Here is a 23,591-nt window from a genome sequence, read left to right as displayed (position 1 = left end):
ACTAGATAAATAAATTTTTAAGCTCAAGCATTTTATCATTGATATTTTTAATAACGACAAGATAGGTCATTACATTTCAAGGGGTTAAACTAATCATGACATAAACTTAATAAATTTATCGTTCTTTCTTCCTCTCTGGTTTAAACAGATTGACATTAGCTAGAAAGAATCAAAGAAACTTATATATCAATCCTATTATTATTAAAACTTTTCTTATTTACCATAAAAAGAAAAAAATTCATGTGAGTAATAAATTTACATCTTCATTTGAAAAAAATTTTATAAGACATTTGAAACTAATCTCCCTTCATCTTGAGTATTTTTCTTTAAATGAACAAAAAATTTCTTTTAATTTTCACACTATTGTAAACACATCATTTTGATGTGTGAAAATATTTTAGATTGATTTGTCTCAAAACTAATTTAGAAATATTATAATGTGAATCGAGTGAAAGGTTGGTGAGTATCAGACATTAAAAAAAATATTTAAGCAAAATTGAGTTTCAAATATATTTGAAAGCAACATAAATATTTTACTACTTATGGTTTATCAAAAATTAATAAAAATAATAATGTGCTTCTACAGACATTGTAACATCTACAATCATACATAAATCGCCGTTTGATACTTAAAAAGTATTTGTGTTTTTAAAAAATTGATTATTTTTGCTCATATTCAAATATTGTCAAAATTGATATTTGAAAATTCCTAGCCAATATTTAAAATGACCTTGTTTCAATATTTACTTTTGTTCATCCCTCAATTAAAATATACCTTTCACAAAAAAAAAAACTTAGATGAAGGAAATGGGTAAATTATGACCATATTTTGTGGAGACTACATAGATTAAACATCATTAATATTTTTCCTAATAAGTTGTTCAACATAAGACTGGAACCATAAAATACATATATTTCAAGTTGATTTTATCTAGATGTATGTCTAAGATCCCATCAGTTAGTGTTTTTCCAAAATAGTTCTTCCTATAGAGAAAAATATTTCAAATTCAAACTATTCAAAATTTAGAGAATGCAAATATTTTTATATAAATAGGAGTTAATCCTAGGCAAGAAAAGCACAACAACTACTACAACAACAAAGATATTGGATACCACATAGCCAAACAAACACATTTCTTCTGCCCTTTAATCATGCCAAGAAACAAAGTTAACTTCACTTTGATTGAAGATGAGAGTAAAAGAAAAGTCTCATACCAGAAAAGACAAAAAGGTCTCTTCAAAAAGTGTGAAGAGCTCAAAACACTTTGTGATGTTGAAGTAGTTGCTGTTGTCTATGGTCCATATAGAAATGAACCATACATATTTCAAAATAATGACACTGCACGCACCACTTTTATAAAGTTTAAGGAGTTGTCGACATTGGAGAAATCCAAAAATATGGTGACAATAGAAGAGTTCACCGAGCAAAGGATTGAGAAGTTTGGGGAACAACTACAAAAAATAAGAAAGAAAAATAGAGTCAAGAAAATGACAAATGAGATGTATGAGGTGCTAAGTGGAAAAAAGGTTTCTGCTGACATGCACCCTTACGATCAGAATGACCTGAGTCGCGTGATCAAGAAAAACCTCAAAGATGTTCGTGAATTAATGAGAAAAATTGTTGATGGAGAGGGTTCTACATCGAATGCCTCTCAATCCATTGTTGAATCAATGGTAAACTAGTAATGCATCTAAATTTAAAAATGAACCAAAGAATCAAAAAATATTATCAAGAAGACTTATTTAAGATTAACATATTTTCTTAAATTATGGTAATGATGCAATATTTATTACTTTCTTGGCTTTTGTATGTTAAAAACTTCAACTCTTTTGTTTTAACGTACTTGTATAGAAGTGATGTTTGCACTCCAAAAACTTAAAATTAATAATTTATCATCATGTTTATATTTTTCTTTTTATTTATCTAAATTATTTTTCCCTTAATGAAGTCGAGAAATTCGTACCATGTTTGAAGTTTATTGGAAAAAATCAATTTATCCCTTGCATTAGAAATAGAATTTTATGTTTACTTCTACATTGGAACACACAAATATTCAGATTAAGAAACCAAAAATTAAGGTGGGGGAGATGATAACATATTAATAAGTAAAATTTGAACTATGAAATTAATAATACTTAAAATTTAATGTTAAAACATAGATTTACAAATACCCTAAGGTTATCAAAGCATGTCGGTGAAGGTTATAAAATTGTTGATATATTATAATGTACCTAGTGATGGCCCAAACATCTGAGGGTACCACAAAAAATTTATTGCATCAAACTTTTGCATGGCCTTAAATGCTGAGTCTTTCAATTTTTACTTCAATATAACTTTAAGAGAGGAAATTGTTGACATAACTCTCTTACGATTTCAATAGAATAAATAAATTTTCAAAATTTTCTTATGTTTTATTTTTAGATTTTTTACTTGTAAAATATAATAATATTTTAGGAGTTTTGACTTAAGACTAATAAAAATGTAATTGCCACAAAATTAATTGATCTGATCAAATAAACTCTTCTCTCCAATTTTTTGTACTTTCTACACCACCTTGATGGAATTATTGATAAAGAAAACAAAAAACTTTTTTCCAAGAAACTTTGTTGATTCTCATCATGTTTATACATGATAATATATACATACTAACAAGCAGTAATTAATATCCTTAAGTAGTCATAATCTGAAAAAATAATGTTGATAATTATGATCAATATAACAAAATGCATTTTCAGTTTATTTATAATCTATTTTCATTAAATATAACATTTCATTAGCTTCTATAAGGAACTATTTCTTTCAAAATCTCTCTAGGGCTGTAAGGACAAGGTCAACATTTTATTTTTTTAATTTTAGGAGTATACACCTTTATTGTAATATTGCTTGTGAAATTTCAAGATTAGTGACTACAATAAGGGAGTTCTAAAAAAAATATAGTCTACACCTTTATTAAATAAAAATTTGAGTTTCGGTGTTTAACAATGCAATATATTTTAATACCCACTCCAGGTCATTTCCTCCATTTTTTGATCTTTTCGGCGTTTAGAGCTAGCAACAGCAAGTCATTTATGATTTACTGGGACTAGGTCTTAAGGTACGTTCTTTGACTCAACATCCTTTCTCCTTGTATCCTACTTCTTCACTCTTACTTCTTCTTCTTTCTTATTATAGCTCTTGTGTAGTTACTTGTTTTGTACTTACCTTATATTTATGTTGTTTATTATTTATGGAACTCAGTCGACCTATGACTTTTGCACCCTGCAAATGATAATAAGGGTTATCATTGTTGATTTGTATTTCATATACAAAAACTTGGATTCAGAGATTTAGTGAGCTTTTAGTGTCCAAACTCATATTAGTAGAGGCCTTTAGACAATTAGTTTGATTCAACATATCTTTAAATCAAATATGTTTTCTATTTCAATGTTGTTTAATAGACCTATTCCCGTTGATATTTCTCATTTAATTATCTTCAATTGTTGTTTTGGATATCTTAGAGTCATGCAAGGCCATAAGGTTAGCTTGGGGTCACTTTTTGATCTAAGCACCATTTTGCAATTAGGGGATAGTCTCAGGTCGTCACAGGGTCATTGTGTTAAACCCTAGAGAAATTAATGCAATTTAATTTGCAATTAGCCCATATAATAGAGAGTTGGAAGGAGAATAGGGGAAGAGAATTTGGAGGCAAATCCACTTCGCTTATGGAACATCTTACATCAACTAGTACCACGCCAGTCTGGATCTCACTCAAAGCGCCCATCAAGAAGTATAGTTTTAGTACAGAGGTCAAAGATTAGCTCGGGTATGTAAAAAATAGGATTTTGGCATCCCAGAATCAGACACTAATTGGGATGTCAAAAATTATCATAATCGTCGGCATCGTTGAGGGTTTTCTCATATACATCGGCAAGTTGATTTTTGCTATGATCACTAAGAGGGAATCGCAGGTTAAAAGGTATATTCCCTTTCCCCTGCTTGTCCAAAAGCTATACAAAAATGAGAATGTCCACATAGTCTCACTGGTAAAAAACATTATCCTTTCCGATTTTCCTGCGTAAGAGAAATATTTCTTTTCCAAGGTAGGGCGGATCCCAGCCTAACTCTATTAGATAGACAAATTTTTAAGCTCAAGCATTTTATCGTTGGTATTTTTAATAACGACAGGATAGGTCATTACATTTAAACGGGTTAAACTAATCATGACATAAACTTAATAAATTTCTCGTTCTTTCTTCCTCTCTGGTTTAAAAAGATTGACATTAGCTAGAAAGGATCAAAGAAACTTATATATCAATCCTAATATTATTAAAAGTTTTCTTATTTACCATAAAAAGAAAAACATTCATGTGAGTAATAAATTTACATCTTCATTTGAAAAAAAATTGTAAGACATTTCAAACTAATCTCCCTTCAACTTGAGTATTTTTCTTAAAATGAACAAAAAATTTCTTTTAATTTTCACACTATTGTAAACACATCATTTTGATGTGTGAAAATATTTCAGATTAATTTTTCTCAAAACTAATTTAGAAATATTAAAATGTGAATCGAGTGACAGGTTGGTGAGTATCAGACATTAACAAAAATATTTAAGAAAGATTGCGTTTCAATTATTTTTGAAAGCAACATAAATATTTTATTAAATATGGTTTATCCAAAATTAATAAAAATAACAATGTGCTTCTACAGACATTGTAACATCTACAATCATACATAAATCGCCGTTTGATACTTAAAAAGTATTTGTGTTTTTAAAAAATTGATTATTTTTGCTCATAATCAAATATTGTCAAAATTGATATTTCAAAATTCCTAGCCAATATTTAAAATGACCTTGTTTCAATATTTACTTTTGTTCATCCTTCAATTAAAATATACCTTTTTGAAAAAAAATTAATGAAGGAAATGAGTAAATTATGACCATATTTTGTGGAGACTACATAGATTAAACATCATTAATATTTTTCCTAATAAGTTGGTCAACATAAGACTGAAACCATAAAATACATATATTTCAAGTTGATTTAATCTAGCGGTATGTCTAAGATCCCCTCAATTAGTGTTTTTCCAAAATAGTTCTTCCTATCAAGAAAAATCTGTCAAATTCAAACTATTCAAAAATTAGAGTATGCAAATATTTTTATAAAAATAGGAGTTAATCCTAGGCAAGAAAAGCACACCTACTACTACAACAACAAAGCTATTGGATACCACATATCCAAACAAACACAAATCTCATGCCCTTTAATCATGCCAAGAAACAAAGTTAACTTCACTTTGATTGAAGATGAGAGTAAAAGAAAAGTCTCATACAAGAAAAGACAAAAAGGTCTCTTCAAAAAGTGTGAAGAGCTCAAAACACTTTGTGATGTTGAAGTGGCTGCTGTTGTCTATGGTCCTTATAGAAATGAACTATACATATTTCAAAATAATGACGCTGCACGCACCACTTTTATAAAGTTTAAAGAGTTGTCTACATTGGAGAAATCCAAAAATATGGTGACAATTGAAGAGTTCACCGAGCAAAGGATCGAGAAGTTGGAGGAACAACTACAAAAAATAAGAAAGGAAAATAGAGTCAAGAAAATGACAAATGAGATGTATGAGGTGTTAAGTGGAAAAAAAGTTTCTGCTGACATGCACCCTTACGATCAGAATGACCTGAGTCACGTGATCAAGAAAAATCTCAAAGAGGTTCGTGAATTAATGAGGAAAATTATTGATGGAGAGGGTTCTACATCGAATGCCTCTCAACCCATTGTTGAATCAAGGGTAACTGGTAGGACCAACTCTGGAGGGCCTACGAATCCTTCTCCTCTATTGTTTGCATAAATGTTTCCTCTAGTGGGTCCAATATTATTTTCTCCAATGCCTCAACAAATGGCTATTAGAGAAAATCCTAGAATTTCCCCTCTAACGCCGTCAACAATAGTGGATTCCCCGATGCCTTCACCAATGATGGCTCCTCCAATGTATTCTCCAGTGTTTCCTCCAACGACACAACAAATGGAACCTTCAACAGATATTCCTCCAATTGGTGTAGCAACGTCAATGAATAACCCTACAGAGGATATCCCTTCAATTGATGTATCAACGTCAATGAATAACAATCCAAATAACTCTGATGCCCTATCACCTAGTCCTACATTATCTGGGTTACTGAATTAGAATGATGACGTAATGAATTTACTGGATGACCTATTTTTTTTTAAAATGTTAATGTACAAGATCCAAATCCCACCATAACTTCTAAGGACCAATATGTTTCTTGTCAATTAGTATTGTTTTCTATGTCCATGTTGTCCATTGAATTGTTTGTCTTTTAATATTTTTCATTTCTAGATTGTGTCATAGAACAATCTCTATCACTTTTCCTTTGTCCTCATTTGAGTATCCTTCTGTCGTGTTTTATTATTTGTTTCAAACTTTGTTGTTTCATTCACTTATTAAATCTATGGACAATTATTTTAATGTTTACAACATACTGAAATATTTATTTTTGCTCTTACTACTATTGTTATTGAAATATTGTTGTTGTTAGTATGATTTTCAAAAATGACCTCTTACACTTCAAAATCTAACAAACCAATTTACATATTGGGTAAATTTTTATTTTGAAACTTTCTAGTGTAAACTAGTAATGCATCTAAATTTAAAATTGAATCAAAGAATCAAAAAATATTATCAAGAAGACCTATTTAATATTAACATATTTTTTTTAAATATGGTAATAATGCAATATTTATTACTTTCTTGGCTTTTGTATGTTCTGTTTTAACGTACTTGTGTAGAAGTGATATTTGCACTCCAAAAACTTAAAATTAATAATTTATCATCATGTTTATATTTTTCTTTTTATTTATCTAAATTTTTTCTCCCTTTATGAAGTCGAGAAATTCGTCCCATGTTTGAAGTTTATTGGATAAAATCAATTTATCCCTTGCATTAGAAATAGAATTTTATGTTTACTTCTACATTGGAAGACACAAATATTCAGATTAAGAAATCAAAAATTAAGGTGGGGGAGATGATAACATATTAATAAGTAAAATTTGAACTATGAAATTAATAATACTTAAAATTTAATATTAAAACATAGATTTACAAATACCCTAAGGTTATCGAAGCATGTCGGTGAAGGTTATAAAATTGTTGATATATTATAATGTACCTAGTGATGGCCCAAAACATCTAAGGGCATCAAAAAAAATTTATTGCATCAAACTTTTGCATGGCCTTAAAAGCTGAGTCTTTCAATTTTTACCTCAATATAACTTTAAAGAGAGGAAATTGTTAACATAACTCTCTTACGATTTCAATAGGATAAATGAATTTTCAAAATTTTCTTCTGTTTTATTTTTAGATTTCTTATGTGTAAAATATAATAATATTTTAGGAGTTTTGACTTAAGACTAATAAAAATGTAATTTCCACAAAATTAATTGATCTGATCAAATAAATTCTTCTCTCCAATTTTTTATACTTTCAACACCACCTTAATCGAATTATTGATAAAGAAAACAAAAAACTTTTTTCCAAGAAACTTTGTGATTCTCATCATGTTTATACATGTGTAATGACGCTGGAGGTCATTTTTGGAATTTTTTTAAAATGACCATTTTACCCCACCCTTTAGATGCCTCGAGTCATTGCTGATTGTTGTCGGGTGTTGATTTTTAGAGAATCCTATAAAAAGTTAAGTCCTTGGAAATTTTGATTTTCATAAGCTTTAACAATTAAAAAGTGGTATTTGGGTTAATCAGAGCTACAGATCTCGTAATGGAATTCCGTCAATTGCAGCAGCTCTAAAATGTCAAAATTGGGTAAGGAGACTTTACGGAATCAGTTTTGGAGTTGTAACAAAGATTTGAGGCCTTGAGTTGAGAATTTGAGGAATTTTTATCCAAGATTTGGCTTTGGTCAACTTTTGGAGTTCTGATGCTCGGAATGGAATTTCGAGGACTCCGTTGGATTCGGGATATGGTTTTTGGTCTAAAAGAATGTTGGTTGAATATTTAGAGGTCCCGAGTCCATTTTGGTATTTTGAAGACCTAAGTTGGTTTAGTTGCGACTTTTTGAGTTTTGAGTCAATGAGATCTCGAATTCAAATTCTGATGGTTCCATCTTCTTCGGAATGACCAAATTAGTCTAGTAGTACTTTTGGAATGACTATCGAGGCAACCGATACGAGTTTGGGGCCATTTGGAGTTTTTGACTTTGAAAGTTAGCCTATGGTTGACTTTGGTCAATATTCTTGGAAAACAAGCTCAAATGAAAATTCTGACAGCGCGGTTAGTTTTGGAATGTCGATTTTGGTCTAGAACGACCCTTCGTTCACTTTCCAAGGCTTCCGGTCTAATCTCGAGGCCCGTTGTGGAATGTGGTTTAAAAGGGCTCTTGGATGTGGGACCCATTTTTTATTAAAATGATTTCGTATGGAAATTCTGAATGCGCCATTGAGTCTAGAACATTGAATTTAGTTGGGTATCATATCTGGTTTATTTTTATCGTATTTTGAACGAATCCCGAGCACCCCATTGGAGATTTTGGAAAATTCCAAAATCTGAAAAGAAAATGTAGCAGCAGGCTTGAACCAGCAGCAGCCCTTTTTTGCGTTTTTCTCCAACTTTAAAACCCCATAACTTGAGCATTAGGGCTCCAAATTGGGTGATTCAAAAGGCAAACTTGTGAGATTTTTCGTGGAGAACACATTGGAGAGATGGAAAACTGATTTGGAGCATTCGATTGTAGTAAAACTCGTGATATTATTTGCAGCAGTATCCAATTTTAGAATGAATTTTTGAAGAACTTTGACAATTTATTTCTTGACCTATATAAATGCGATTTAGGTGATTCCAGAGGCTATCTTGCATGGAATTTTGAGGAGAAAATCTTGGAAGTTTCAAAATCTGCTTTTGGCACGTCGTTAGAGGTAATAAACTGATTTTTAGCTGCAGATTTAGTATTTTTCGAAATCAAATTTTGTTGAACTTTGGAAGAGTGTATCTTGGTCAATATAACTCTGTTTTGCATGATTCTTGAGGCTAGATTATGGGGTTTTTCGCAAGGATCATCATGGTGTAATTTTTTTTGATTGGGAGATTTTTATTTTTGAGAAATCAGCGCGTAAAGAGGCTGCCTTGTTTGTTTTCTTAGTTTGAAAATGTGGGAATTGATTGTTTGATCGTCTTGTGTTATTTTTCCACCCCAAATTATGTTATAAATCTGAATTTGGAGCTTGGAGTGACGTTTGGAACCTATTTTGGGGGTCAAATCTGAAATTTCGTATGCGGATCCCACAATTCCCATTTTAGACCCTAAATTTGGACTGTCTCCAAAAATTATGAAATTAGTGTCTAAATGACTTTATTGACGTCGTGGTTTAGTTTTTGACAACATGACAGTATTCCGATGTAGTTCGGAAGGGAAAAGCTCCGATACAATAATTTGGAGCCCGCGTGTTTAGCCTACAGGTAGGCTACGGATTACCTTTCTTTAGATTGAGCTGGAATGTGTGAAAGCATATTGAAATAGTTGGAATTTGGGTTGAGTAGTTTGATTGTATATTTTAGGTGTTAGAAATCATGGTTTAGGCTTATTATTGGGTTTCCGGATATTTAGAAGCATGTGTATCTTGTCGTTATTTGTTAGTATTATAAGGAGAGTTGAATGAGCATGTTGTTGATACTTTGGGGTATGTTGGCCTTATTATAGGATGTTAACTTGCTTTAGATGTCCCGACGTCGCTCCGGTGGACTTAGATCCTTGTAGAATGGTGTAGCGGGCTAGTGCTTGGTAGTTTGGCCTTAGTTAGGCGTTACCCTTGCTCTTAAAAATATCTTCATCCATAAATCGATATAATCATGACTTTCGTGATACGTCGGCAATATTAGATTTCGTGATCATTGACATTGGCTTCGGTTCCAGTTTTGACGGCATATCGGTTAAATCATTTGGGAAAAGATGTTTTTGGTACTGTTGTATTCTAGTTGGAGAGTAGAATGTTTGGAATCATGGGATAAATTATCTGTGAGCATCCTGGTATCAAGTCCCAGCCTCCGTTCTGAATTATCGGGGAGCATCCAGGTACTCAGTCCCGGCCTCTACTGGCTTGCTAGTATAAAGAGCATCCGGGTACCCTGTCTCAGCCTCGATCATACCGATATATTACGGCGAGCATCCGGGTACCCAGTCCCGGCCTCGACTACACTTATGTATTATGGCAAGCATCCAGGTACCCAGTCCTGGCCTTGGCCACTTTGAACATTCAGGTGAGCATCTGGGTCCCAGTTCTGACCTCGACCCCTAAGTTACCACTAGATCGATTGACTCTTGGAGATTCTGGGTTTGGAAATGATATAGTACTTTGGCTCCTAGCATCGCAGATTCTTGGTTCCTAGCCTTGGTAGTTGTAGCTATTCTATGTACTCGGCGGGCTTATGGGGATTCGTTCGGGTTTTTATTTAACTTGCGCACGAGTGTCCCAGCTGGGCTTATGGGGGCCCAGTTGGGTATAGTTACCTATAGTTCTCATAGATAGTACTCTTTCCCCTTTTTGATGCTTATGTTGACTCCTATTTAGCCTATTCCTCTTTTTCATATTGTTTTTATCTTTTCTGCTTAGTCAGCCTATGATGCCTACTAGGTATCTATTGTTTTGGTACTCATATTACACTCTGCATCTACTTTCGTGATGCAGGACCGAGCACCAGCTACCTCTATGAATAGATCGAGCTTGTTGCAGTCAGCTTCGGAGACTAGGGTGAGTACTTGGTGATTTTGGATCATTCATGTCTTCTTCAGTATGAATGACCCATCTTTTTCCTTTTGAGACTAGTCAGCTGTTATATATATTTTTGGTCCACTTTTGGGACTTATACTCATCTTTTATTTTGTAGCAGCTCTGTACTTGTGACTTCCAGGTTTTGGGAGGGATCTTTAGTTCTTTATATCATGTTTTGGTTTACTTCCGCTTATTCTTTCTGCTTATCTTTATAATTCGTAACTCTTATTTAGTTTCTGTCCTCAAACTCATTACTTGAAGTTCCGGATTGACGGGTTGGCTTACCTATTAGTGGGTTATAGTAGGTGCCATCATGACCTAAGGAATTGGGTCATGACAAGTTGGTATTAGAGGTCCAGGTTCATTGGTCTCACTTGTACAGAGCTAACGTTTAGTAGAGTCTCGCGAATGGGTGCAGAGACATCCGTAACTTATCTTCGGGAGGCTACAGGATGTCATTAGGAACATCCTCTATGTTGTATTATTTTGTGTAGTGTTGTGTCTTATTGATTTCATGAAATCTGATTTGTTCCACTCTTTCGCAGGGATGGTTCGTATGCACGGTATCACTAGTCGTGATAATGCCCCAAGGCTTGGCATGCCTAGAGGTCATCCTTATGGGACAGGGAGGGGAGCAGCACCAGCTCCCAACCCAAAGATAGAGTTGGAGCTGGTAGAGGAGCATCAGGATACTCCTATTCCTATGCAGCCAGAGGGACCACCACCACCAGCACAGCCCCCAACTACACCAGTTATGACCCCAGCACTATAGGCAGCGATTTTGCAGCTCCTCATGGCTATTGGGGTTGTACCACAGGACCCAACCCCAGTAGAAGGCATATCAGCACCGCAAGATCTTCCTGTCCAGCTAGCACCTGAGGTTCAACTGCCTCCACCAGTTATTGATCCCCCACCAGCAGTTCCAGAGGGCATGATGTCATTATAGGATCAGAAGATGTTAGGGGTATTTTAGAGGCTGTCACCCCCGACATTTTTTGGAGCCATTGGCGAGGATGCCATGGAGTTCTTGACTACCTGTCAAAAGCAGCTCCATTCCTTGGGTCTTATGGAGTCCAGAGGCGCTGACTTTACTTCTCACTAGTTCAGAAGGGCAACCAGATAGTGGTGGCGCTCTTATTTATAGTCCAGACCAGCTGGATCACCACCATTGACATGGGCCCAGTTCTCGGAGGCTTACTTGGCTCGATATATCCCTAGGAGTGTTCGGGACTAACTTCGAGATCAATTTACTCAGTTGGAGTAGGGCCACTAGACGATTACAAAGTACGAGGCTAGATTTTATCAGCTTTTCCAATATGCCGCTATGATTCTACCTATCGAGGAGGAGCGGGTATAATGATTTGTGCATGGATTGAGACCTTACCTGAGGTTGGGGATCGAGCATCTTATTTCTGTGGGCCGCTCTTTTTTGGATGTAGTGGATCATGCCAACACGATTGAGATTATTCATCATCAGGCCCAAAGGGGTAGTGATAAGAGACCCAGGCATCAGGGTAGCTACAGTAGGTCTCATTCTAGAGGCCATGACAGTTATAATAGGCCCCGCCAGCAGTTCCAGTAGGATAGGTACCAATAGGGTCAATCTAGCCGGCCGATTTAGGTTGCTCTATCAGTAGTTGAGGGTAGTCAACCTCATTCAGGGGGTTCCACTACAGGGCAGAGCTCAAGGGAATTAGGTCTGCTTTCTTCCTACTGCGGATGAGTTAACATGGGTCATTCAACTTTATGATGCTTCGATTATGGCTCATTGGAGCACTGGGCTAGGAAGTGTCCCAGTCGAGCTAAACCATTGATAGTAGCACCACCTCCACCAAGATGTATAGATTGGGGTCATGGTCGTAGAGATGGTCAGCAGGGTATTCGGGAAGGTTCTCAGGGAGGCAGGTCAGGTGGTAGGGCAAATGTTCATAGGGGAGGATGACAAGGCCACTTCTATGCTGCTTTGGCGAGGGTAGAGGCTAAGGCATTAGATGATGTTATCACAGATACTATCCTTATTTGTCAATAGACTACTTCAGCTTTATTTGATCCAGGTTCCACATATTCCTATATCTCTATATATTTTGCTCCACGTTTAGATATTCCTTATGACTCACTTGAGGTCCTATTATATGATTCAACCCCGATAGGGGATTCTTTAATAGTGGATCAAGTTTTTAGATCCTATGCGGTGACTATTCAAAGGCATGAGACTCGGGCAGATCTTATTTTACTTGATATGCTGGACTTTGATATTATTCTAGGCATGGATTGGCTATCCTCTCATCATGCAGTTTTGGACTGTTATGCCAAGACCGCTACATTAGCCATGCTTGGTATTCCCCCAGTCTTATGGTAGGGTATTTATAGTCGCTCACCGATTGGGATCATATCCTTTATGCGGGCCCGATGTCTAATTGCGTTCGGGTGCTTAGCATACTTAACATATATCCGTGATGTGTCCAGCGAGGCCCCTACTATTGATTCAGTCCCTATGGTTAGGGAGTATACTGATGTCTTCCCCACTGACCTACCTGGTCTACCCCAGATAGAGATATTGACTTTGCCATTGATTTGGAGCCGGGAACTAAGCCTATTTCTATACCACCTTATCGTATAACCCCTTTAGACCTCAAGGAGCTCAGCGTGCAGATTGAGGATCTTCTAGGTAAGGGATTTATTTTCCCGAGTATGTTGTCGTGGGGTGTGACCATCTTATTTGTTTAGAAAAAGGATAGTACTATGCAGATATGATTTGATTACAGGCAGTTGAACAAGGTGACGGTGAAAAACCGTTACCGTATGCCTCATATCGATGATCTATTAGATCAACTTCAGTGTGCGACCGTGTTTTCTAATATTGACTTGAGGTCTGGCTACCACCAGTTACAGATTAGAGTAGCTGACATTCCTAAGACTGCTTTTCGGACTCACTATGGCCACTATGAATTCCTTGTGATGTCTTGTAACACCCCTCAAAATTTTTCCCTAAGATTCGAACCTTTCTTGTATATATGTAGGGTCTAACTCAATTATTGTGAAGTATATGCTTGAGTTAAGATGAGTCCCTGAGTAATTGAAAGTGTTGGAGGTGATGTGGGGTCACAAAGGACCCCTAGGACCAAGCTAAGTCCAAAAGGTTCATCGTGGCTAAGTTTTTGGATGAGTTCGTTTAAAGGGTCGGCTTCTAACGACCCTATCTTTTGAAAGACGACAATTTGGGTGGCTCACGACCTATTAAATTAAAGGTCGTCGAGTCTTCTTTCCAACGCCACCAAGAATGTAATTTTTGGAGTTCAGAGTCAAAAGATATGACGATCCTAAGACGAACTAGCACGGCAGGAATTTCAGGCCTGGGGTGCAACTGCTGGGAATCTAGGCTTGGCGTCACAGTGGCGCGATGCGCCACTATCGCGCTAGGAACAAGCCTCAGTAGTTTGGCCCCTGGCGGGGTGCACCACTACGAGGTGTGCAGGGTTTTCAAGCCTATTTCTAGAACCCAGAAAATATGGCCTTGGCGCTATAAGGGCGCGACACGCCACTATCACGCCAAGAACATGCATCAGTAGTTTAGTCCTTGGCGCGGCGCGCCACTAAAAGATGTGTAGGTTTTAGTCCAAATCGACCTGGCGCTGCAATGGCGCGATGCGCAACTATCGCGCCAAAAGCGTTTTAGCCTATTTTTTTTCAGAATTCTGGAGAAAGGGCAATTTGGGAATTCATCCCAAATTAAATATGTATTATCCTTGAACATTTTGGGAACATATTTTTAGCCTCTCTCTCTCTTTAGAAAAGCCCTAGAAAATTTCCCTCTCCTCTCTTCTTCTCCAAATCCTCCTTCAACAAGATTTGCCTCCAAGATCTTCAAGATTCGAGTTCTCCATTGAAGACCCAACATCAACGTTTTCTTCAGGTCTTCACTAAGGTATATAAGTCTATCTAAAATATGGGTTGAGTCCACCCATGTGCCCTATACCTTCTTTAAGAATAAACGTCCATAGGAATGAGTTTCTTGCTAGGGTTATGTTCAAATGTGTTTTGTTATCTATTAAATTGATTCCTTCTATATTGATGAGGTTGAGTCAAGAAACTTCTAAAAAGAGCCTTTATATCAGTATGAGTTGATTGAGATGAGGTGTCGAACTTATATTGTTAATTTCTTAACTATGTTGATTATGATAACGAAATGTCTATCTTCTTAAATGTGTTGCCTATTCTTGAAATTGTTGAGTTAAAACCTTGGAGTTGTGTTGAGTCCCAAAAGATTTATTCAATGAATAGAGGAACGATTGGATAGGTTTATATGTTATCATAAATGCACATTAAATCTACTATTGAAAGATATGGTTGAGATTGATCGGATAGTATGGTTGGGAGAGATTTGATTGTGATAGAGTTGATGAGTTGACAAGGTTGTAATGAGACTTGTCGATACGATTTGATTGAGTTGATTGGATGGAGTTTTATGAGCATTGAGTCTTGGGAGGAGTATCGAGCACCGAATTGGACAAGAGTATAGTCCATACTCGAACCCAAAAACTACATTGCCAAACGTAGGAGGGGATTGAACCATTAAAGTCGGATGTTTCCCCAAATTTATTGTCCTGACATTATAGGACTTGGTTGGATTAGATCCATGATTGGTTTATTCATTCATACCCTGGCAAAGTATGAATGGACGCGGCAACAACATCGGTTTGTTGTACTTTCACTGGCTCATAAGTGATGGTTGTCGGATAAGAGAAACTCCCAAATAGGTCTTGATAGTACTCTAAGTCAGATTGAGTTGAATTGTCTATGATTGGTCCCGTCTAAATAATATTCTTGTTTAGACTTAGGACACTTGATTGAGTTGTTATTTCTCTTAAGTTGAGATTTCGAGTTGATTTGATTCTTTCTTGATGTCCGTTTCATTCGACCATTTTACATACTCATACATTCTACGTACTGACGCCATTTGGCCTGCATCATTTCATGATGCAGAGACAGGTACCAGAGATCATCAACCGGCGTATCATTGAAGATCTACACACTTCCAGCTACTTGGTAAGTCCTCCTAGTTTTCGGAGGATGTTGAGCTCCTTGTATAGTTTTGTGTTGTTTTCCTTTATTTGATTGTTGGTAGCTATGGGCTTGTCATTGTCCCCTCCTAGACTTGATAGAGTCTTCATTGACTAGAGTGTGGGGAGGTTGGACTGTTAATTTGAGGAGTCTTATTGTACTTGTCTTGATGAGTTGATAGTGTTTGGCCTTTGGCCCTAAATTATGAATAGTACATATTTGATTGAGTATTCCACTGAGAGAATATGTTTGAATAAATGTGTGACTAGACCAGGTGGTTCGCTTGGTGGACAGAAATGACTTTCAAGTGTCGGCCACACCTAGGATACCTTCTCGAGGCGTGACATGTCTTTTGGGCTTACTAATGCCCCTGCAGCTTTTATGGACCTTATGACTCGAGTATTCAGGCCTTATCTTGATTCCTTCGTGATTGTATTCATCGATGACATACTGGTATACTCGTAGAGTAGGTAGGAGCACACGCAACACTTAAGGGTTGTGCTCCAGACTTTGAGAGATCAGCAGCTTTATGCTAAATTCTCAAAATGCGAGTTTTGGTTGGAGTATGTGGCATTTCTGAGACATGTGGTGTACAGAGAGGGTATTAGAGTGTAATGACCCTCAAGGTCATTTTTGGAATTTTTGTAAAATGACCATTTTCCCTCTCCCTTTAGATGCCCCTAGCCATTTCTGATTGTTACCCGGTGTTGATTTTTAGAAAATCCCATGAAAAGTTAAGTCCTTGGAAATTTTGAGTTTCATAAGCTTTAAGTATTAAAAAGTGGTATTTGGGGTCAATCGGAGCTATGAGTCTTGGAATGGAATTCCTTCAATTCCAGCAGCTCCAAAACATCGAAATTGGCTTAGGAGACTTTACAGAATCAGTTTTGGTGTTGTAATGAAGTTTTGAGGCTTTGAGTTGAGAAATTGGAGAATTTTAAGCCAAGGTTTGACTTTGGTCAAATTTTGAAGTTACGATGCTCGAAATGGAATTCCGACGACTCTGTTGGATTCGGGAGATTGATTTTGGTCTAGAAAAAGTGTTGGTTGAATTTTTAGAGGTCCCGAGAACGTTTTGGTATTTTGAAGGCCTAAGTTGGTTTAGTTGTGACTTTTTGAGTTTTGGGTCAATGAGATCTCAAATTCAAATTCTGATGGTTCCATCAGCTCTGGAATGACCAAATTAGGCTAGTAGCGCTGTCAGAATGACTATCGAGGCAATCGATACGAGTTTGGGGCCATTTGGTGCTTTTAACTTTGAAAGTTAGCCTATTACTGACTTTGGTCAATATTCTTGGAAAACGCACTCGAATGAAAATTCTGACAGCTCGTTTAGTTTTGAAATGTTGATACTGGTCTAGAATGACCCTTCGTTCGCTTTTCAAGGCTTCCGGACTAATATCGAGGCCCGTTGTGGAATATGGTTTAAAAGGGCTCTTGGATCTGGGACCCACTTTTTATTAAAATGATCTCGTATGGGAATTTTAAATTCGCCATTGAGTCCAGAATATCGAATTTAGTGGGGTATCATATCAGGTTTATTTTTATCGGATTTCGAACGAATCCCGAGCACCCCGTCGGAGATTTTGGAATTTTCCAAAATCTGCAAAAAGACAGCAGCAACAGTCCTTGTTTTGGGGATATTTCCTCCAACTTTAAAACCCCATAACTTGAGCATTAGACCTCCAAATTAGGTGATTCTAAAGGAACACTTATGAGATTTTTCGTGGAGAACGCATTGGAGAGATTGAAAACTGATTTGGAGTATTTGATTCAGGTAAAAATCATAATTTTAATTGCAGCTGTGTCCATTTTCGGATTGAGTTTTTGAAGAACTTTGAGTAATTGTTTCTTGACCTATATAAACCCGATTTTGGTGATTCAAGGGTCTCAATTCAAGAGAATTTCATGAGGAATCTTGTGGTAATATCAGAAATGTGAGGAGAAGCTTCATTTGAGGTAAAAATGCATTTTTAGTTACTGATTTAGTCTTTTTTGGAATGAAATTTTGTGAAATTTTGGAAGAGTGTATCTTGGTCAATATAACTCCGTTTTGAGTGATTTTAAGGCTAAATTGTGGGTTTTTTCGCAAAGAACATCATGGTGTAATTTTTTTTGGTTGACAGATGTTTTTCTTTGAGAAATCGACGTTTAAAGAGGCTGCTTTGTTTGTTTTCTTAGTTTGAAAATATGCGAATTGATTGTTTGATCGTCTTGCGTAATTTCTCACCCTGAATTATGTTATAAATCTGATTTGTGAGCTTGGGTTGACGTTTAGAACCTATTTTGGGGGTCAAATCCAGAATTTCATAAATGGATCCCACATTTTCTATTTTAGACTCCAAAATTCATCCGTCTCCAAAAATTATAAAATTAGTGTCTAAACGAGCGTATTGACATTGTGGTTCTATTTTTGACAACTTGGAAACATTCCATGGTAGTTCGGAAGGAAAAAGCTCCGGCATAGTGATTTGGAGCCCGCGTGTTTAGCCTACAAGTAGGCTAGGGTTTTACCTTTCTTTAGATTGAGCTGGAATGTGTGAAAGCATATTGAAATAGTTGGAATTGGGGTTGGGTAGTTTGATTGTATATCTTAGGTGTTAGAAATCATGCTTTAGGCTTATTATCAAGTTTTTGGATATTTAGAAGCATGTGTATCTTGTCGTTATTTGTTAGTATTATAAGGAGAGTTGAATGAGCATGTTGTTGATACTGTGGGGTATGTTGGCCTTAGCATAGGATGTAAACTTGATTTAGATGTCCCGATGTCGTTCTAATGGACTTAGATCCTTGTAGAATGGTGTAGCGGGCTAGTGCCTGATAGTTTGGCCTTAGTTAGGAGTTACCCTTACTCTTAAAAATATCTTCATCCATAAATTGATACAATCGTGACTTTTGTGATGCGTTGGCAATATTAGATTTCATGATCATTGACTTTGGCTTTGATTCCAGCTTTGGCGGCATATTAGTTGACTCATTTAGGAAAACATTTTTTTGGTACTATTGTATTCTAGTTGGGGAGTAGAATGTTCGGCATCATAGGATAAATTATCTGTGAGCATCCGGGTATCAAGTCCCGGCCTTCTTTTTGAATTATCAGGGAGCATCCGGGTACTCAGCCCCGGCCTTTACCGACTTGCTAGTATAACGAGCATCCGGGTACCTAGTCTTGGCCTTGATCATACCGATGTATTACAGCTAGCATATGGGTACCCAGTCCTGACCTCGACCGCACTTATATATTATGGCAAGCATCCGGGTACCCAGTCTCGTCCTTGGCCACTTTTAACATTCGGGTGAGCATCTGGGTCCCAATCCCGGAGTCGACCCCTAAGTCACCACTAGATCGATTGACTCTTAGAGATTCTGGATTTGGAAATGATATAGTACTTCGGCTCCTAACATCGCAGATTCTTGTTTCCTAACCTTGGAAGTTGTAGCTATTCTGTGTACTCGGCGTGCTTATAGGAGTTCGTTTGAGTTTTTATTTAACTTACGCACGAGTGTCCTGGCTGGGCTTATGGGGGCCCAGTGGGGTATAGTTAGCTGTAGTTCTCATAGGTAGTACTCTTTCCCCTTTTGATGCTTATGTTGACTCCTATTTAGGCTATTCTCCTATTTTATATTGTTTTTACCTTTTCTGCTCAGTAGGCTTATGATGCCTACTAGGTACCTATTATCTTGGTACTCATACTACACTCTGCATCTACTTTTGTGATGCAGGACCGAGCACCAACTATCATCATTAATAAATCGAGCCTATTGCAGTCAACTTCAGAGACTAGGGTGAGTACTTGGCATTTTTGGATCATTCCTATCTCCTTCAGCATGGATGGTCAGTCTAGCCGGCTAATTCAGGCTGCCCTACCAGCAGTTGAGGGTAGTCATCCCCATTTGGGGGGTTCCACCACAGGGCAGAGCTCGAGAAGATCAAGTTCGCTTTCTTCCTACAGTGAATGAGTTATCACGGGTCGCTCAGCTTCAAGATTTTTCGTTTATGGCTCACTGGAGCATTGGGCTAGGGAGTGTCCCGACCGGGCTAGACTGTTGGTAGTAGCACCACCTCCCTCATCATGCGGTTTTGGACTGTTATGCCAAGACCGTTACATTAGCCATGCCTGGTATTCCCCCGATCTTGTGGCAGGGTGTTTATAGTCGCTCACCGACTGGGATCATATCCTTTATGCGGGCCCGATGGCTAGTTGTGTCTGGGTGTTTGGCGTACTTAGCATATGTCCATGATGTGTCTACCGAGGCCCCTACTATTGATTCAGTTCCTGTGGTTAGGGAGTATACTAATGTCTTTCCTACTGACCTACTTGGTCTACCCCTAGAGAGAGATATTGACTTTGCCATAGATTTAGAGTCGGGAACTAAGCCTATTTCTATACCACCTTATCGTATGGCCCTTGCAGAGCTTAAGGAGCTCAGCGTGCAGCTTGAGGATCTTCTAGGTAAGGGATTTATTCGCCCTAGTATGTCGCCATGGGGTGCGCCCATCTTATTTATTAAGAAGAAGAATGGGACTATGCGGATGTGTGTTAATTACAGGTAGCTGAACAAGGTGACAGTGAAAAACAGTTACCCCATGCCTCGTATTGATGATCTATTCGATCAGCTTTAGGGTGCGATCGTGTTTTCTAAGATTGACTTGAGGTCTGGCTACCATTAGTTGCGGATTAGAGCAGCCGACATTCCTAAGACTGTTTTTGGACTCGCTATGGCCACTATGAGTTTTTTGTGATGTTTTTTGGGCTAACCAATGCTTCTGTAGCTTTTATGGACCTTATGACCTGGGTATTCAGATCTTATCTTGACTCCTTCATGATTGTATTCATGAATGACATACTGGTATACTCGCGGAGTGGGGATAAGCACGAGAAGCACTTGAGGGTTGTGCTCCAGATTTTGAGAGATCAGCAACTTTATGCTAAATTCTCAAAATGTGAGTTTTGGTTGGAGTCAGTGGAATTTCTGGGACATGTGGTGTCCAGAGAGGGTATCAGAGTGGATCCGTCAAGGATTGAGGATATTCGTGGTTGGGCTAGGCCCACATCTATTACAGAGATTTGGAGTTTCATTTGATTGGCTGGGTATTATAGACGATTCATTAAGGGTTTCTCTACCATTGCTGCCCCATTGACCCATTTGACCCGCCAAGATGTCCCTTTGTATGGTACGAGAAGTGTGAGTTGAGCTTTCGAAAGCTTAAGAAGTTGCTTACCACCGCTCCCATTCTGACTCTTCTAGTTGAGGGAGAGAACTTTTCAGTATATTGTAACGCTTCTGGTGTAGGGCTTGGGTGTGTACTGATGCAGCGTTGCTGAGTTATTGCTTATGCTTCCAGACAGTTGAGAGTGCACAAGCACAACTACCCCACCCATGACTTGGAACTGGCGGTGGTAGTTTTTGCACTCAAGATGTGGAGGCACTACTTATACGAAGTCCATTGTGAGATATATACAGATCACCGCAGCTTACAATACATTATGAGTCAGAAGGATCTTAATACTAGACAGCAGCATTGGATTGAGCTACTGGCCGATTATGACCTCTCTATCCTCTACCACTCGGGCAAGGCGAATGTAGTAGCGGATGCCTTGAGCTGGAAAAATGGGAGTATAGGTAGTTTAGCTTACTTGTTTGCTGCGAAGCGACTCCTAGCCTTGGATATCCAGTATTTGGCTAATCGGATGGTCAGGTTGGAAATCTCAGATTTTGGACTGATTTTTTCTTTTGTGGGAGATCGATCATCTTTATTGGATCAAATTCAAGGCCGGCAGTTTGAGGATGGAGCATTGGTAGAGCTTCGAGAGTTAGTATTGCGAGGTGAGGGTGGCTAGGCTTCCATAGATTCAGATGGCATACTGCAGTTTGATGGTTGCCTTTGTGTTCCCAAAGTTGGAGACTTCATTAAGTTGATCCTTCATGAGGCCCACGAGTCTAGATATTCTATCCATCCAGGCACCGCAAAGATGTATCGAGATTTAAGATAACATTACTGGTGGTGTGGTATGAAGAGAGATATAGCTGAGTATGTATCCCATTATTTAAGTTGCTAGAAGGTTAAGGCCGAGCATCAACGACCTGGTGGAGTCTTTCAGAGATTACCCATTCCCGATTAGAAATGGGAATGGATTACCATGGATTTCATGATGGGATCGCCTCGATTATCCAGAGGTAATGATGGTATTTGGGTCATCGTTCATTGATTGACCAAGTCAGCGCATTTCTTGCCTGTACGGTCCATTTTTACTGCAGATCATCTAGCTCGAATCTATATTCAGGAGGGGGTCCGTCTGCACGGGATACGGATATCCATCATATCAGATAGGGTATCTCAATTTACTTCTAGTTTCTGAAGGGTCTTTCAAAGAGAGTTGGGCACCCGGGTTGATCATAGTACGATATTTCATCCATAGACCGACGGTCAGTCAAAGCGCACTATTCAGGTTCTGGAGGATATGCTGCGAGCTTATGTATTGGAGTTCAAGGGTCATTGGGAGCAGTACTTAGCTTTGGTAGAGTCTGTGTACAACAACACCTACCACTCTAGTATTCAGATTGCCCCGTTTGAATCCTTATATGGTAAGCATTGTCGTACTCCGGTTGGTTGGTATGAGTCTTCAGAGCCTAGGCCGCACAGTACTGATTTACTTCAGGATGTCATAGCCAGAGTTTGGGTTATTCAGGATAGGTTAAGGACAGCTCAGAGTAGGCACCAAAGTTATGCTGATCACAGGCATCGACCCTTGTGCTTTGAGGTAGGAGATCAGGTGTTCTTGCGGGTGTCACCCTTGAAGGGTGTGATGAGATTCGGTAGGAGGGGTAAGCTTAGCCCCAGGTATATCGGGCCATTTGAGATTCTGAGGAGAGTTGGAGAGGTTGCTTATGAGTTGGCTTTGCCACCAGCATTTTCAGCTATACACCCTATTTTTCATGTTTCTATACTGCGCCGGTACATTCTAGTTGAGTATCACGTGCTTCAGTATGACTCTATTGAGTTGGATGATCGCCTGACTTTTGTTGAGGAGACAGTTGCTATTCTAGCTAGAGATGTTCGCCAGCTTCGTTCTAAGTTTATCCCTGTGATTAAGGTCCAGTGGAGCCATCGTGCGATTGAGGAGGCTACATGGGAGACTGAGCAAGAGATGTAGGAGCAGTTCCCCCGCTTATTTGGCCATCCAGGTATACTCTTGTCCCTACTTTCGCGGACGAAAGTTCTTTTAGTAGTGGATATTGTAATAAGTCTCAAGGTTATTTTTGGATTTTTTGTGAAATGACCATTTTGCCCCTCCCTTTAGATGCCCCGAGTCATTTCTGATTGTTACCGAATGTTGATTTTTAGAAAATCCCATGAAAAGTTAAGTCCTTGGAAATATTGAGTTTCATAAGATTTAATTATTAAAAAGTGGTATTTGGGGTCAATCGGAGCTACGGGTCTTGGAACGGGATTCCTTTGATTCCAGCAGCTCCAAAACATCAAAATTGGCTTAGGAGACTTTACGGAATCAGTTTTGAAGTTGTAACGAAGTTTTGAGGCCTTGAGTTGAGAAATTGAGGAATTTTAAGCCAAGGTTTGACTTTGGTCAACTTTTGTAGTTCCGATGCTCGGAATGGAATTCTGATGACTCTGTTGGATTCGGGAGATTGATTTTGGTCTAGAAAAAGTGTTGATTGAATTTTTAGAGGTCCCGAGTCCGTTTTGGTATTTTGAAGGCCTTAATTGGTTTAGTTGCGACTTTT

The 23,591-nt window shown here is 37.8% G+C and overlaps 3 protein-coding genes across 3 annotated transcripts; all 3 read left to right on the top strand.

Annotated features, from left to right (window-relative positions):
- The first annotated feature begins 1,152 nt into the window (after positions 1-1,152).
- LOC129872666 (agamous-like MADS-box protein AGL80) lies at positions 1,153-1,683 on the top strand. Its single transcript, XM_055947597.1, has one exon. It carries the CDS (start codon positions 1,153-1,155, stop codon positions 1,681-1,683), a length of 531 nt encoding a protein of 176 aa, XP_055803572.1.
- Positions 1,684-5,251: 3,568 nt separating this feature from the next.
- LOC129872656 (agamous-like MADS-box protein AGL80) lies at positions 5,252-5,833 on the top strand. The gene has a single exon (XM_055947589.1). It carries the CDS (start codon positions 5,252-5,254, stop codon positions 5,831-5,833), a length of 582 nt encoding a protein of 193 aa, XP_055803564.1.
- A 48-nt stretch (positions 5,834-5,881) lies between these two features.
- On the top strand, positions 5,882-11,556 carry LOC129872649 (pollen-specific leucine-rich repeat extensin-like protein 2). The gene is made up of 4 exons (XM_055947584.1): positions 5,882-6,156; positions 8,861-8,933; positions 10,701-10,767; positions 11,330-11,556. Exons 1-4 carry the CDS (start codon positions 5,882-5,884, stop codon positions 11,554-11,556), a joined length of 642 nt encoding a protein of 213 aa, XP_055803559.1.
- Positions 11,557-23,591: the final 12,035 nt, after the last annotated feature.

This window comes from Solanum dulcamara, chromosome 2, assembly GCF_947179165.1.
Source record: "Solanum dulcamara chromosome 2, daSolDulc1.2, whole genome shotgun sequence".
In the NCBI taxonomy this organism is placed as follows: Eukaryota; Viridiplantae; Streptophyta; class Magnoliopsida; order Solanales; family Solanaceae; genus Solanum; species Solanum dulcamara.
The sequence above is the reverse complement of the archived record's forward strand: the minus strand, read 5'-3'. Positions and strand labels throughout refer to the sequence as shown.

Excerpts from the sequence above, each read along its gene's own strand:
- LOC129872666 (XM_055947597.1), top strand. The coding sequence starts at position 1,153 with ATGCCAAGAAACAAAGTTAACTTCACTTTGATTGAAGATGAGAGTAAA.
- LOC129872656 (XM_055947589.1), top strand. The coding sequence starts at position 5,252 with ATGCCAAGAAACAAAGTTAACTTCACTTTGATTGAAGATGAGAGTAAA.
- LOC129872649 (XM_055947584.1), top strand. The coding sequence starts at position 5,882 with ATGGCTATTAGAGAAAATCCTAGAATTTCCCCTCTAACGCCGTCAACA. Across the intron at positions 6,157-8,860 it reads CCTAGTCCTACATTATCTGG|AGGCTATCTTGCATGGAATT; the intron begins GTTACTGAATTA and ends AGGTGATTCCAG. Across the intron at positions 8,934-10,700 it reads CTTTTGGCACGTCGTTAGAG|GACCGAGCACCAGCTACCTC; the intron begins GTAATAAACTGA and ends TTCGTGATGCAG.